This window comes from Myotis myotis, unplaced genomic scaffold (assembly GCF_014108235.1).
Source record: "Myotis myotis isolate mMyoMyo1 unplaced genomic scaffold, mMyoMyo1.p scaffold_m19_p_7, whole genome shotgun sequence".
Taxonomy (NCBI): Eukaryota; Metazoa; Chordata; class Mammalia; order Chiroptera; family Vespertilionidae; genus Myotis; species Myotis myotis.
In genome coordinates, this window is record NW_023416379.1 from 59312780 (window position 1) to 59328857 (window position 16078).

Consider the following 16078-nt stretch of genomic DNA (forward strand, 5'->3'; position numbering starts at 1 on the left):
TTTTTGACTCGAGGGCCACAATGGGTTCTTAAACTGGACCGGAGGGCCGGAACAAAAGCATGGATGGAGTGTTTGTGTGAACTAATATAAATTCAAAGTAAACATCATTACATAAAAGGGTACGGTCTTTTTTTTTTTTTAGTTTTATTCATTTCAAACGGGCCGGATCCGGACCACGGGCTGTAGTTTGCCCACGGCTGATCTAGCCCATGGGACACTTAGCAATGTCTGCAGACAATTTTAGCTGTCACACTAGGGTGGGAGAGCAGAGATGCTGTAAACAATCTTTAATGGCACAGGACAGCTTTTACAACAAAGAATTATCTCTATATATATAAAAGGCTAAGTGTCTGACCATTTGACCTGTAGCTATGACATGCACTGACCACCAGGGGGCAGACGCTCAATGCACAGGCATGGAAATATGGAACAGACTGATGAATCTCAGAGGAAAAGGGGAAGGGGGGAGGGTGGGAAGAGATTAACCAAAGATCTTATATGTATACAAGTCCATGTACCAGGCCTCCAACATCTCCCCAGGGATCCCGATTGCGAGAGGGTGCAGGCCAGGCTGAGGGACCCCACTGGTGCACCGGGTCTCTAGTCTGAAATAAAATTCAAACAGTGCCCAGGTTGAGACACTCTACTCTAAGAGTGTCACTGATTGTTAAACGGTAGGTTCCAGAAAGCCTATCAAGGACACACAGCAAATAAATACCTTGACATCACCATAACTATTTGAATGGTCCTCCTCCACCAGGATATCTGTTTATAGAAGAATAACCAAACTCCCCAAAAGGGAATTTATCTCTCTTTTCTTTCATTCACTCTCTTCTTTCAATCACAGTCTTTAAGTTAATGACTCCCAGATCTGCCACTGGGAGTCAGAGCTCCTCCCAGGTATCACATCGTGGACACTTCCTGCTTTCCCCATATCCAAAGCTAGCAGCAATCTCTCATCACCCCAACTCTGCCCCATCTCCCCTCCTTCTCCAGTCCACCTCTTGTATTCCCAACCTTGGTGAATGCACCACCATGCACCACCTCAAACAGGAAGCCTGGGTACTGTGGGTTCATCCCCCTCCCCAGTACTATCACTGTATTGTGCACATAACTGGCACTTGATCCAAATGTTAAATGAGTAAATTTTTTTCAAACCAATACATAATTGATAAACCCAGAGAAGACTAGAGTTAAAAAACAGAACAACAACAAAAACATACGCAAAGAATGTAGCACAGTATAAAATAGCAGCACATTTGGAAATGTATCCATGCTAAAAAAAAAAAAAATCACAGGCTCCAAAAGAGCCAAGGCCCCAGGACAGTGAAAAAGATGCTGAGAGCCAGAACCGGTTTGGCTCAGTGGATAGAGCGTAGGCCTGCGGACTCAAGGGTCCCAGGTTCGATTCCGGTCAAGGGCATGTACCTTGGTTGTGGGCACATCCCCTGTGGGGGGCGTGTGGGAGGCGGCTGATCGGTGTTTCTCTCTCATCGATGTTTCTAACTCTCTATCCCTCTCCCTTCCTCTCTGTAGAAAATCAATAAAACATAGTAAAAAAAAAAAAAAAAAAAAGATGCTGAGATGACAGATAATACTGACCAGCTAGGGTGCTGACTCTAAGAAAAGATTACTTTCTTTAAAAATCAACCTTTACAGGCAAGGCTATCCCAAAGTACTAAAAATAAAAAATCAATATATATAAAATAAAAACAGAGTACAATGGGGACAGTTAGTAAAAATTAGCAATAACAGCCTAACACTTGCATTGAGTTGAAGTTTGCAATGTTCACATATTTTATCTAATTTTATTCTTTAAAAAACCTTGAGGCAAGTAGGTCTTATAATTACTGGGCAATGATACTAGTACTTGAAACCCCACTGATAAAACACTGGAGTATTTAATAGCAATTTAAGAAGAGCTGTAGATCATTATGAATGTTAAGTAGCAGAAAGCATCAAAACTACCCTGACACAACCAGTGTTCAAGTGGTCCTCATCACCCCAGACTTCCACTAACACAGCCGTGAGCAGCAATCCACAATGGTGATTATCCAAGAAGCTGCTATTTCGGGAACTGAACAGGGGTCACTTCAAGAACCATTTCTAGTCATTTTGCATGTTTAACAATAGAATTTGGTCATCTGCTGACATCCTTCCATGGAGATTTCAAAAGTGCAGACAGTCTTCTTTATTGTTATAAGTGAGTCACTGTCTGTTTGAGATAAGATTCCGGAAGGTTTAATAAATGTAAAGATATCCAAGTGAATCAGAGAGGAGTCAGTATGTAAATTTTGACCAACAGTTTCCCCTCTATATCTAATTAACATCAGCTTACCTATAACACACCTGTGACAAACTAACAATTCTCTTTATAAATATGCACGGATATCAGCCTGACTCATTACCACAGTTAGGGCTGTGAATGACTGAGCACTCCTCTCCTGTGATGTAGCATCTCAGGTTTAGGCAATACAATTCATAAACAGTATTTCTGAAATATTATTTGATTTCATTCCTACTGAGACAGCTTCTGCTTTGGCAGACAGGCAGATACAACCAAGAACAAAGACTTTGTTGTTCGTTACAACTTTCCAAATAACAGTTAGAATTTTTAAAATTAGATCAGTAGAAGCAATTGTTTTAAAACCCACTTTCTCTATTGCAAGAATTTGAGAGAGAGATGGTATGTTTTGATGTTCCAAAAGCATTTGGCTTGGAACATTTAGAATTGAGAGTTTATATGCAAGTTACTCAGATTATGGCAATCTATATAATAAAAGCGTAAGTGACTATTACGGTAGAACGACCAGTCGCTATGATTTGCACTGACCACCAGGGGGCAGAAACTCAACACAGAAGCTGCCCCCTCGTGGTCAGTGTGCTTCCACAAAGGGAGCACCGCTAAGCCAGAAGCCGGGCTCACGGCTGGCAAGTGTAGCGTCAGTGGCGGGAGCCTCTCCTGCCTCTGTGGCAGTGCTAAGGAGCAGCAAGCCAAGTACTAAGGAGAGATCGGGCGGTAAGGAGTGACGGATCCCAGATTGAAAGAGGGATGTCCAACTGCCGGCTTAGGCCTGATCTCTGGGGGAGATTGAGCCTAAGCCAGCAGTCGGACATCCCTGAGGGGTTCCAGACTGCGAGAGGATGCAGGCCAGGCTGAGTGACCCCTCCCCCCCACCACTCCAGTGCACGAATTTCGTGCACAGGGCCTCTAGTAACACAATATGATATTAGAGCAGTTTTCCTGGCTCTGGGAAAAGAGACGAATGTCTGATTTGCTGGTAGAAAGAGGTAAGGACAAAAGTATCTAACTAGAGTTTAGACATTGTCTGGTCCTTGAAGGGGTGTGGTGCGCACACATGCACAGGAGCAAGTGTGTGTCTGGAGTGGGATGAACAGGAGACAGGGTAACAAATTTAAATGGACTGAGGGTAGCCACAAATATTAGGGGCTTGTGACTGTTTCCTATCTAAACCCTCTGGGAGCTCTTCCCCAAAGCGCCCATAGGACACCTTTGGATTCACCGTGAAAACAGCGGTTCTCTGAGCAGCTGCTGGCGGCACTTGGTGCAGATTGAGGCTGTAGGTGACTGTACGTCCGCATCCTGACAGTTGCTCTGTCCTCCCTCCCAGGTGACCCCTGAAGATGGTTCGCTATTCGCTAGACCCAGAAAACCCCACGAAATCATGCAAATCAAGGGGCTCCAACCTCCACGTTCACTTCAAGAACACGCGTGAAACTGCCCAGGCCATCAAGGGCATGCACATTCAAAAGGCCACCAAGTACCTGAAGGACGTCACTCTGAAGAAGCAGTGCGTGCCATTCCACCGCTACAACGGTGGCATTGGTAGGTGCGCCCAGGCAAAACAGTGGGGCTGGACACAGGGTCGCTGGCCCAAAAAGAGTGCTGAATTTTTGCCGCACATGCTTAAAAATGCTGAGAGCAATGCTGAACTTAAGGGTTTAGATGTAGACTCTCTGGTCATTGAGCACATTCAGGTGAACAAAGCTCCCAAGATGTGGCGCAGAACCTACAGAGCTCATGGGCGGATTAACCCATACATGAGCTCTCCCTGCCACATTGAGATGATCCTCACCGAAAAGGAGAAGATTGTTCCTAAACCAGAAGAGAAGGTTGCACAGAAGAAAAAGATATCTCAGAAGAAACTGAAGAAACAAAAACTTATGGCCCGGGAGTAAATTCAGCATAAAATAAATCTAAGTAAAAGTTAAAAATAAATAAATAAATAAATAAACAAACAAACAAACAAACAAACCCTCTGGGAGAACCATGTTGATGGGTCCTCTAGTCAGTGCTGGGTAGATACAACACAGCAGCAATGGTGGGGAAGTTTGTCAGGCAGAATAGGATTGAGAGCTCCAAGCCTCCCTGTCTTCCTGGCTCCAGTGGGGTGTCAAGGGATCCAAAATAGTTCCATGGCCCCTCTCAGGGCAGTCTGATAAAGCTTTTCTTGCAGTAGTGCAGGTAGGGGATGGGCTGAGCAGGGAGAACTATGGGGCCAGTTGATGGATCAGCAAGCAGTCAACATTTTATCTTACTTCCCAAAATCACAAGAAGATGCTTTAGCTTTTGATACAGCAATAGGGGGTAACATGAAGGCAAAGGCCAAAGCCCAAGGAGGATGACATACACAGGAAAGACCAGGAGGCCCAGGAACAATGGATTACATGGATGCCTCCCTTCTCAAAAAGTTCCCCTACACTGAGACCCCATCTGGAGTATGTTGTGGTGGTAGTGAGGGTAGGGATGGAGAAAGAATGAGCACAACAACCCTAAGAAGGACTATGAATTTTGAAGACTGTTACAGCTTGCATTTGACTGAATATTTACCTCTAAATGCTAACAAAATGGTAACTTAAAGTAGCAATATATAACCCTAGAGGCCTGGTGCACAAATTCATGCGTATGTATGGTCCCTAGGCCTGGCCTGTGATCAGGGCCATCTTCCCCAGCTGCCCACAGCCGGCCCTGCCCCCTGCTGCCACCTATCCCCGGTTCCCCATTCACCATCAGGCAATCGGAGCCTGCAGTTGAGAGGAGGGACCAAGAGGTCAGCCATTCGGCCCACTCCCTGGCCCTGCCCCCCACCCCAGTTCCCCATTTTCCATTGGGCGATCAGAGCCTGCCGGCCAGGGAAAAGGACCAAGAGGTGGTCAGTGCGCCTCATAGTGACTGGCCAACCGAGGCTTGCCTGCGCCTCAGGCCAGCCCTGGGCAGCTGGGGGGCTGAGGGAACTGGGGGACTCAGGAGGCAGGTGCGCGGAGCGGCCAGGCCCAGTGGGGCCGGCCTTGCCGTGCATCTGCCACCCCAGCAGGGCTGAGGGGACTGGGCACCACCATCTTTGAGGGCATGGCAATCAATTAGCATATTCCCTCCTTATTGGCTGTGGGCGCCGCCATCTTTGAGGGCAGGGCAGTCAATTAGCATATTCCCTCCTTATTGGCTGTGGGCGCCGCCATCTTTGCAATGGCATGAGGGTCAATTAGCATATTACCCTTTTATTATATAGGATGTTTCCTCAGTATGAGTAGAAAAGGAGGTTCCAGGTTCAGTTACAAAGAAATAAAGTCACATTTCTGCACATATTGCTTAACAATGTACAGTTTTCACAGTTTAGAGAATCCCAACTTATTTTAATGTCAAAATTATGTTAAAGCATGATTCCCACATTCTTTATACTTGATGAGATATACTCACCTCTTTTCCTCTTCATTCATTACAACTGACAAAGAAGGGCCATGACATCCAAGTGCTGTTCCTTTTTCATGGCATTCTTCTAACCCAACCCAGAAGCCAATACTTTGTCCAGAGTATGGAGAACTCTACACTAAGGAAAAGTCATCTGCCATTCCAATTATTCCAATTCTATTAGACTCAACTAGACTCTGTAATTAACAGTACAAATACAGAGGGAATCAAAGGTAAAATTATCTCCATCATGCTGTTACCAAGTATCTAAGTGGTGATCACATGCAGTGGTAGACACTGCAAGAAAGGAAGCTCAAAATGCCACAAACGAGTGTGTCCCAGCCTCCGGCTTCATCTACATTTTGTTTACTGGACTTCCTGGAGGAATCTTTTCTCCTTTCCTACAGAAAATGATTCTTGATTTTACTCCAGAAAACTATCTCACTAAAATTGTTATTTATTCCACCTCTATGTCACCACAGCAACCTTTTTTAAAATATATTTTTATTGATTTCAGAGAGGAAGGGAGAGGGAGAGAGATAGAAACATCAATGATGAGAGAGAATCATTGATCGGCTGCCTCCTGCATGCCTCACACTAGGGATCGAGCTGATAACCTGGGCATGTGCCCTGATTGGGAATCGAACCATGACCTCCTGGTTCACAGGTCAACACTCAACCACTGACCCATACCGGTCGGGCCTCACACAACCTTTTGATAAACATTTTCTTGGCATCATCAGTAAAATACTGAAACTATTGGGTCACTTGACTATTTCTCCCACTAAGACAGTGTTAACATCTTTAAATTGCCAGGCTCTAATTGGTTGACCTTCTATGTTAATATGGCAGGCAAGCATGGTTCTAAGTACTTTACATACATTATAATTCAGTTCATCCTGAAAATAATCAGAGGATAAGGACTATTATCATCTTTATTTCAGAAATGAGAATATGAATACACAGAGAGATAGAATAATAGAACTGAGAATCAGACTTGGGCTGTTTGAGTCCAGAGTAGATGCTCAATAAAGTTTGTTAAATTAAATTGAACCCAAGCTATAAAAAATTTGATTCAGAAATTCAAAGTTCCTTTCTTCCAGATACTGCCTTTGGTCAGCACATTTAGTAGTCCATGAGAATCCAATTAAAGGAACACTGTATCTTTTGTTTAAATAATTTGTCTGTTGTAGTACAGATGTCTTTCTTCCATTGCCATACTCTTTCACTTTTTCCAAGATATCATTATTTTCTTGAGCCAAAAATCATAATGTAATGACTTTTGTCAGCTTCCACAAGGCTAGCTTTTTGGTAGAGAAAAAAACTAATTCTTTCCATGAGCTGTTAAAAGACATTATCTGTTACTATTAGAGTCGATGCACACACATAAAGTACAAACCACACAAACAAAAGGCCTGTTATCCATTTATCCCTCAGAACAAAGACAAATCTGTTCTCTATTTAGATAGTAACAAAACAAAAAGATTTATGCCTAATTCTTTTAATGGTAATTTTACCAGAGCTATTTTTTTTTTATAATTACGTTGGAGCCCTTCAGAGTTTGATTTATGAGCAACCCCTTTTAGAATCGCTATAGGGTATTACCTCAAAAGGAAGCTTAATTTTCAAACCATGTTTTTGAAACCACTCATTGCCTTGCTATTTCTTCTTATCATAACCTATACCATTAGTTATGCTATTTCATGGTTCAAGATATAAAATTACACACATGCCAAAATAACCTCAAAACTCGGTCCTTCCCTCTCTACATCTCTCGTCTCCACTTTCATCTGTCATCCAACACCTCAGTCTTCCCCAAATATCCATACTGCACATGTGTTTCCCAATTAGTTTCTCCAACATAAAAACCCAGTAGTTTCTATCATTTGATCGACTCAGGTTGACAGAAGCACTCATCAGAAAATAGTGTTCTTTTTTCATAGACACTTTGCTTATTATAGTTAGCGCTTATGACTTCTCTCTGTCACACTATACTAAAAAAACTGAGTTATTCATTCTTATACAAATTTATCAAAATAGGCAAATATAAACATACTAGAGGCCTGGTGCACAAAAATTTGTGCAATTGGGGGGAAGAGGGGGTCCCTCAGCCCAGCCTGTGCCCTCTCACAGTCTGGGACCCCTTGGGGGATGACCACCTGCTGGCTTAGGCCCGCTCCCTGGGGGAATTGGGCCTAAGCTGGCAGTCAGACATCCCTCTGGCAGTCCGGGAGCCCTCAGGAGATGTCCACTTGCCAGCAGGGAGCAGGCCTAAGCTGCAGTTGTACATCCTTAGCGCTGCTGAGGAGGCGGGAGGGGCTCCCACCACCACCACTGTACTGGCAGCCATCAGCCTGGCTTGTGGCTGAGCAGAGCTCCCCATGTGGGAGCGCACTGACCACCAGGGGGCAGCTCCTGCATTGAGCATCTGCCCCCTGGTGGTCAGTATGTGTCATAGTGACCAGTCATTCCCAGTCGTTCTGCTGTTAGGGTCAATTTGCATATTACCCTTTTATTATATAGGAGTGCCTGGCCAGCCTGGGTGAGGGGCTAATGGCTGTTTGCAGGCTGGCCACAGCCCCTTCATACTGGGGGTCCCCTCTGGGGTGCATGGCCAGCCTGGGTGAGGGGCTAATGGCTGTTTGCAGGCTGGCCACAGCCCCTTCAGAGTCGGGGTTCCCCCTGGGGTGCCTGGTCAGTCTGGGTGAGTGGCTGATGGCAGTTTGCAGGCTGGCCAAGCCCCCCAGCAGGGACCCTCACCCCATGAGGGTGTGGCCATCCTGGGTGAGGGGCTGATGGCTGTTTGCAGGCTGGCCACAGCCCCCAGCCATCCAAGCTCCCAGTGGAGGCTGGCTGGAAGCAGGTATCTGGGATTTATTTGTCTTCTATAATTGAAACTTTGTTGCCATGAGCGGAGGCCACAGCCAGCTCAGAGCAGGCGGGAAGCTTGGCTTCCTCCATCACCCGGGCAACCAAGCCTCCTGCTTGCTCCAGCTCCGTAGCTGCCAGCTGCCATCTTGGTTGGGTTAATTTGCATACAGTCGCTCTGATTGGCTTGTGGGCATGGCTTGGGCGTAGCAAAGGTACGGTCGATTAGTATCTTTGTCTTTTATTAGTGTAGATGCTTCATAATTCTATTTCCCTATACTTACATTGAGATCCATTTAAAGTAAGATTTTTAAAAATATAGATACTTGAGAACTTGTCTCACTAATTGCTATCTACTGACAGGCAATGCTTAATTTAGCCTGTTGTTATCCAGACATGAGGTTAAACTATTCTTTCTATGCACCCTGAATCTTCCCATATCAGATATATACAGATATACAGATTCCCCTCCTACCACCTCATCAATGAGCAAAGTCTGTCATGAACCACGGGCTCCAAATCCTTATCCCTTCCCAAGTGGGATACTCCTATCTTTGGGGTTATATCCACTGACATTCCAGCCTTCATGTTCATGCTGAAGATCAAAACAATAACTTTTGCCTGGTAATCAGCAGGCTCACTCTAATATCCCTGTACTTCTAGTTGGGAGTCAGTGCTCAGTCATGCTTCCTTTTGCTTTGTCTCTTTGTAGCTATATTTTATCTTGTTATCTAGTCCTTTAGTGACTAGAACCTGCCTAGTTAGTCTGGTATATGGTATTAGAGCCCTGATGTACCATGACTGAGTCCTTTTCCTTTAACCCCTGATCAAGAAATAGAATGCTCTGCCTGTCAAAGAGATGCCAATCTCAGGCCTGGCTGGGTATCTCAGTTGGTGTGAGCATCGTTGCATGATATACCAACATTGTGGATTCAATTCCTGGTCAGGGCACCTACAAGAATCAACCAATGAATGCACAAATAAGTGGAACAACAAATCAGTGTTTTCTCTCTCAAATGAATAAAATTTTTAAAAGATGCTGATCTCTATCACCTGCCAAACCATTCTCTACTGACCCTTAGCTGAATACTCAAGACTCCAGATCTGTCTTTATCCCTGTATGACTTGGGTCTCTGGACACCTACCCAAATGGCATACTTTATGTGTCCTCTTCCGTTTAGTATGAGACCTCATTACCAGTGGACTATCTCTGGACATCACACAGGTTCTTTTTTTTTTAATATTTTTTATTGGTTTTAGAGAGGAAGGGAGAGGGGGAGAGAGAGATAGGAACATCAATGATGAGAGAGAATCATTGATCAGCTGCCTCCTGCACACCCCATACTGGGGATCGAGCTCACCACCCAGGCATGTGCCCTTGGCTGGAATTGAACCTGGGACCCTTCAGTCTGCAGGCAGATGCTCTATCCACTGAGCCAAACCAGCTAGGGTACACAGGTTTTCAAGTCTACAATTACTATACCTTAGGTCTACTAGAGGTGCTACTTACCCCTTAGCCTAGTTGATCATCACCACACATCACTCATAGTATCTGTTTTCAGAAAAAGCAGCCTCATTCTGTAGGCCTGGGTGACTAATGAGCAGTGAAAACAAGTACTGTACTGTCCAAATTCAGTTTTGAGAAGGGGTTATTATTTGAGAAACTGGTAAGTGGAAAATGGAGAAACAAATGAACATCAGCAAGAATTAAAACCAGCTTGACAAAGATTCCTAAGACCTGGCTTGACTCCTCCCCAGACTCCCATTTGATCATGCAATGCTATCTGGACCACTACTGAGCTAGCTCTCCTGAATTCCAGTTTTTAGCATCAAAGTTGACTGAACAAAATGTAGTCCTCAAGTGAACTTTCAATTATCCTTCTTGAACACTTGCTCTAATGCACCCAATCCCATTTAACAGGACCATCATCTAATTATCATTGTGTTCTCAAGCCTCTTTTCCTTCATGTTACCTCACTTGCCTCAGTCACCAAATTCTGGGACCTGCTTCACACAGCTATAAAACCAGGCTCTCTCCTCCATTCTTACTGATGCTATTTAGTTCAGTCCCTCAGTATGGTCTCCCCATTTTAGGAGCCTCTGCCTTCCCCAAATTGTCCTTTCATTACTAATCCCTTCAAACTCTATATAACTCAGTATTCAATGATAATGTTCCTCTGGACCAGTAACAGCAAAAGAAAACATAGTAGGAAAATACAGGTCCTATTCATCACAGTAGTTAAACCTTTAAGGTATCTGTGAATAAATCAACCAAACATGAGCAAGGAGTTTATGGGGAAATATGGAAAAGATTATTAGAGAACAAAGGAAGGCTTGAATAAATGAAGAGATAAAACATATTCATAGAAAGAAGGAATCATATTGCCAAAATGTCAGATTCCCAAAATTATCTACAAACTAAATGTAATTCCCATCAAAATGTCAATAAGTTGTGTGTATTCATGTGTGTATAACCTGACAAGTTAATCATCAAATTCCTTTAGAAAATACAAAGGACAAAAAATAGCCAAGAAAATATGCAAAGAAGAGCAAGGTGGGAAAATTTGTCTTACCAGATATTAGACTTATTATAAGGCTATATTGTTAAAACAGTAAAGTATTAGTGAAAGACTTTTAAGAGATGCAAAGAAGCAAAACAAAGAGCCCATAAACAAACCCATGCATACATGAAATTTAGATACTGACAGAAGGTGTATCACAAATCCCTGAAAAAGAACAGACTATTCAAAAAATAGTGCAGGGTCAAGAATAAAACAGGGTTCCCACTGTAAAACCCACTAAAAATATCAGATGTGATTAAAGGTGATTAGAAACCTAAACATGAAAGGTAAAACTTTAAAACTGTTCAAAGAAATATAAAAAATATATATTTAAACTTGTGATAGGAAGGATGTGAGAAAGAAGAATCACAAACTATAAAAAAAAAGTTGAATGAATCTGACCACAACAAAATTTAAAACTTTTGTACATTAAAAGATACCATTAAAAATTTGAAAATTCAAGCCACAGACTGAGAAAAGATACTTGTAATATACATAACTTCTAAAGATTTCTTATCAAGAAAATATTCAGTTTCATCAGGATAGGACATTTCACATGCTGCTGGTGAGTGTGTAAATGGTACCACCATATTGCAGAACAATTTGAAAATATTTATTAAAGTTGAAAACACAGATAAAATATGACCAAGAAGATTCATTTCCAGGCATCTATAGGAAAGAAATAGTGCAAATATGAACAAGGAAACACAAACAAAAATATTCCCTGAAACACTGTACATAATAGAGAAAACTAGAAGACAACTTAAATATCCATTAATGAGAGAACAGATAAATCAATTTTGAGATATGCAAACAATAAAACACTAGTATTACAATAAATTAGAAAAGGTATATACATATATGTGAGCAAATTACTCAAAAGTGTACTCGTACTGGACCATTCCCATTAGCTCTTATTTATCAGCCACCTCTTTAAAATAAAGAAAACAACATTCTCTTGAGCCTATTTCTGCCATCCTATATACTATTTATCTTCACCTCTGCTTTGCCAAAAAAACACTCCTTGACAATTTTCTACATTAGCAATTTTCAATTCTTCTCCTTTTATTTCCCTTCAACACACCCCAGTCAGGTTTTCTCCCTAACATTTCACTAATATTGTTTTCAAATTCACCAATGGTCTCAGTACTCATCTACAGATCCTATCAGCATCATTTGACACAGCTGACCACATGCTCTTCTTCATTGGCTCCCAGGATTTCGTACTGCCTGGTGTATCCTACCTCACTGATCACTCCTCAGTCTCCTCTGCTGGTGCCTTCTCTTGCCCCCTAAAGGCTGGAGGGTTCCAAGGCTGCCTCTTCTATCTGATCTCTATATACATTCAACCCATGGTGATTGTATCCAGTCTCATGGATTATACCACCTATATGCTGATGACTCGCATCTCAAATGTTAATTCCCAGCTCAGAACTCTTTCCCAAACTTCAGACTCATATAAGACATATGAAACCCAACACAGTCAAAACTCAGTTCCTCATCTTCCCTCCACAAAGCATATCCTTGCAATCATCTCATTTCAGTTGACAGCAACTCCACCCTCCAAAAGCTCTGGTCAAAAAATTTGAGTCATCCTTGACTCTTCTTTCCCAATCCTTACAGCCAATCTGTCAGTAAATTATTGTCTCTGCTTTAAAAACCACCCAGAATCTGACTACTTCTCTCACCACCTCTACTCTTACCCACCATGGTCCAAGCCACCATCATGTCTCTTCCAAGTTGCCACAACAATCTCCAAATTGATCTTGCTGACTCTGTCCAGTGCATTCCAACACAGCAACGTGATCAAGCCTTTTGCAATATTTCACTTCACAATAGGCCGCCTTTCACTCAGAGTAGAAGCCAAAGGACTAACACTCCACTCTCCAACCTCACTGCTGACTATACTTGCTGTCACTATCAATGCTCCAGCCACATGAACTTCTTTGGTGTTTCCTAAGTACACCAGGCACAATTCCGCCTTACAGCGCTTGCACTGACTTTTCCTCTGTGTGGAACATTCTCCCTCCAGGAGTGACATTCTGAGATGTACAGTGCCTCTACACCCTGGCATCAACATCCAGGACTGCAGATTCACCACAGAGGAACCAATTTCCTTTCTCAAAGGTGAACCATAATTACCTGTTGTTTACTGAATAATTTAGAGATAATCTGAACACCCATTTAGTATTTTTTTAAAAGAGTTTATAAAAACATACCAACCAAAACAGAACTTTAAAAAATACACTTAAGTTTTATAATATACTTCATCTCAATACAAAAAGGTTTCTAGCAAATGCTTTCCTTTCCCCCATTTTCCTGTCTGAATTATTCCTTCCTTTCCTTACAGCAATCTCCTCCAATTGATGGAGATGATCCGAACCTTTTCTCCTGATATAAACAATTATAGACAACATATTCCAAGAACTTTAGCTTACTAATTACCTGGATTTTCAATTTCTGATCTGGTTAAGCATATGACTTTAGACTATGAAAGCCTTAAGTTCAAGTCCTAAGGAAGCCAATTTACTGGCTTATGGGAACATGGGCAAATTATTTACCCTCTCAGCTATACACGGGGCACAGACAATATAGGTTTCCCCACATATCCAAAAGAAGAGTGTTCCTATGAAAAACCTTTTGTAAGCTGAAATGGTGTAAAACAAAGAAGCATTTAGCATTGATTTATATGAAAAAGTTTTCATGTTCCCAAACCCAAAGTATAACCTACCAAATCATACCAAATACCCTTAATTTTTACATTCAGTTTTACCCTAATACCTTTATGAGCTCTCTTAAGCTTTTCTGATACCTCAGCATACATCTTGCTAACAGCTGCACAAAATAAATCGAGATAAAGCACAGATGCAAACAAATTTCAAAGCTATGGTGGGTGGATGCTGAGTATGGTCCCGGGGAAGAAGCTTGGTGGTACACCCTGGCAGCTCAGGGTGCATACCGCCCCTATTACAGTTCACTGAAAAACACTCTGAACACTATTTTGGCTTTTCACTTCTTGTCAAAATTAAAAAAAGCCTCTTCAGATTTCTTTTGGATAGCAAAAACAGGTACTAATTTTACAAAAGCAAAGTGGCATAATGCAAACTTTTGGAAAGCAGGGAATACCTGTAATAACCTGTAATAGTCCTTACCCTAGAGGGTGACTGTGAAGAGTAAATAAGGTAATAAATATAAGGCGCTTAACAAAATTCCTGACACATAATAAACACTAAGGAAATATAAGCAACAATTATCACTAAATTTCATGAATGATTTTTCATGAACTTGATATTATGAATAACTTTGTGACAGGCACTATTTTCTACAACCACTGGGGTTAATGAGCAAGGGTTCACTAGAACTCACCTACACAGATCTTTTCCAGGTGATATGGTGTATGATAAGAGTAAATTTAATAGAATATCTTCTGTCCCAAATTGTTAGAATCACTAATTGCAGGGCAAGTTTAGAAGGAACTTTACACCTGGTCACCTAGTTCAATTATTCAATCAGCCAAATACTTTGATTATCTTTAGTAACAGTCCCGTTTCCAGCCGATCTCTGAGCATTCTGGTATGAAGAAACTCATTATTTCCTTAAGCAGCCCATCTGTGCAGAAGATTCCTACTTACCCTGGGCAAAAACCTATTGCTCTAAATCCTCTACTAAGCATTCCTAAATTTATCTACCCAAACTATAAAGAAAAAAAATTAACTATCCACCAACTAAAATCTTCAAATATTTGTAAAAACATTTCAAGTCCCTTATAAAACATTCTCAAAATGAAATATCTACAATGCTTTAAACAATAACATGCCTTGAATTTTTTCACTTTTCTGTTGGTTTTCTCCAAAACCCATTCCAATGCATCATAATTCCTCTTAGAGTAAATGTATATGAAAAAAATATATATATTTTATTCCATGTTAAATGTTGACCTTAGAGAAAGATAGATTTGGTTGCAAAATATATATTTTCCAAGAAATGTTAATGACGTCCATTACAAAATGCCAAATAGAGAGTATGTCTTTTAATCTTTCTCTTTCTAGATACAGACTCACAAACATGCATGCAATACATACAGATAAATGAAACAGCACAGATTCTGGAGCTGGACTAACTGGGTTCAAAGCCTGGCTCAATTTGTATGTGAGTTGGGCCAGTTATTTGATCTCTCTGTACCTCAGTATTTTCACTACAGCTCCCCAATGTTGATGTGGTAAGGAATAAATGTAAAATGCTTGAAACAGTCATACAGTGAGAGCTTTAGCTTTTTCTTCCCATATAAAGAACAGAGAGCCTTGGGCTATATATGGAAATATGAAAGACCAGGAGACCTAAAATTACATTTACATTCATAGATGAGATTATTTTTCCAGCTAAAACGAGACCTATAGTTTAAATTAAGTTTAAGTAAATGTATATTCTGAACAGTGGACTCTGATTTTATACTTCAAATCAGTTCAACACTAACTGATCACCTAAAAGTCTGTCACCTGTTCAAGTACAAATTTGTATAAAACAGCCCTTCTTACAAATACTTCTTGGTTAAACTGGGAATATGCATGTAAACAAATCACTATAATATGAATAATGCATTAGTTGCGTGGATAAAGTGCTGTAGGAACACAGCAACACAGCATTAGAGATATAAGGCAATAATTCACAGCCTAATTTTTATTTAAAACAACATCTAAATGGCTGGAGAACAACTGTTTTGAACATTTTTAATAAACTAGTATTAATAAGTTAGTTTTACATTTCACATCCGAACTGGAACGGCTGCAAAACCAGCCATTCCACATGGAGCACAGGTTAGTTGTCTGGCTAACCAGCACAGTCTGATCTTACTCTCAACTGGACACTGATACCAGTTTCCATGGCTAAACAAAGCCATTCCATCTGCATGGCATGGCTGACCAGTGGTTCCCAATGCCAG

The 16078-nt window shown here is 41.5% G+C and overlaps 2 protein-coding genes across 2 annotated transcripts in view; one reads left to right on the top strand and one right to left on the bottom strand.

Annotated features, from left to right (window-relative positions):
• Positions 1-16078, bottom strand: part of BCKDHB (branched chain keto acid dehydrogenase E1 subunit beta) — a 221517-nt gene that overhangs the window by 90220 nt on the left and 115219 nt on the right. The window lies entirely within an intron of this gene.
• Positions 3609-4234, top strand: LOC118659941 (60S ribosomal protein L17-like). Its single transcript, XM_036316661.1, has one exon. The coding sequence runs from the start codon at positions 3646-3648 to the stop codon at positions 4198-4200; it is 555 nt and encodes a 184-aa protein (XP_036172554.1). The 5' UTR covers positions 3609-3645; the 3' UTR covers positions 4201-4234.

Bases quoted from the DNA above. Each gene is read 5' to 3' on its own strand.
- LOC118659941 (XM_036316661.1), top strand. From the start codon at position 3,646: ATGGTTCGCTATTCGCTAGACCCAGAAAACCCCACGAAATCATGCAAA.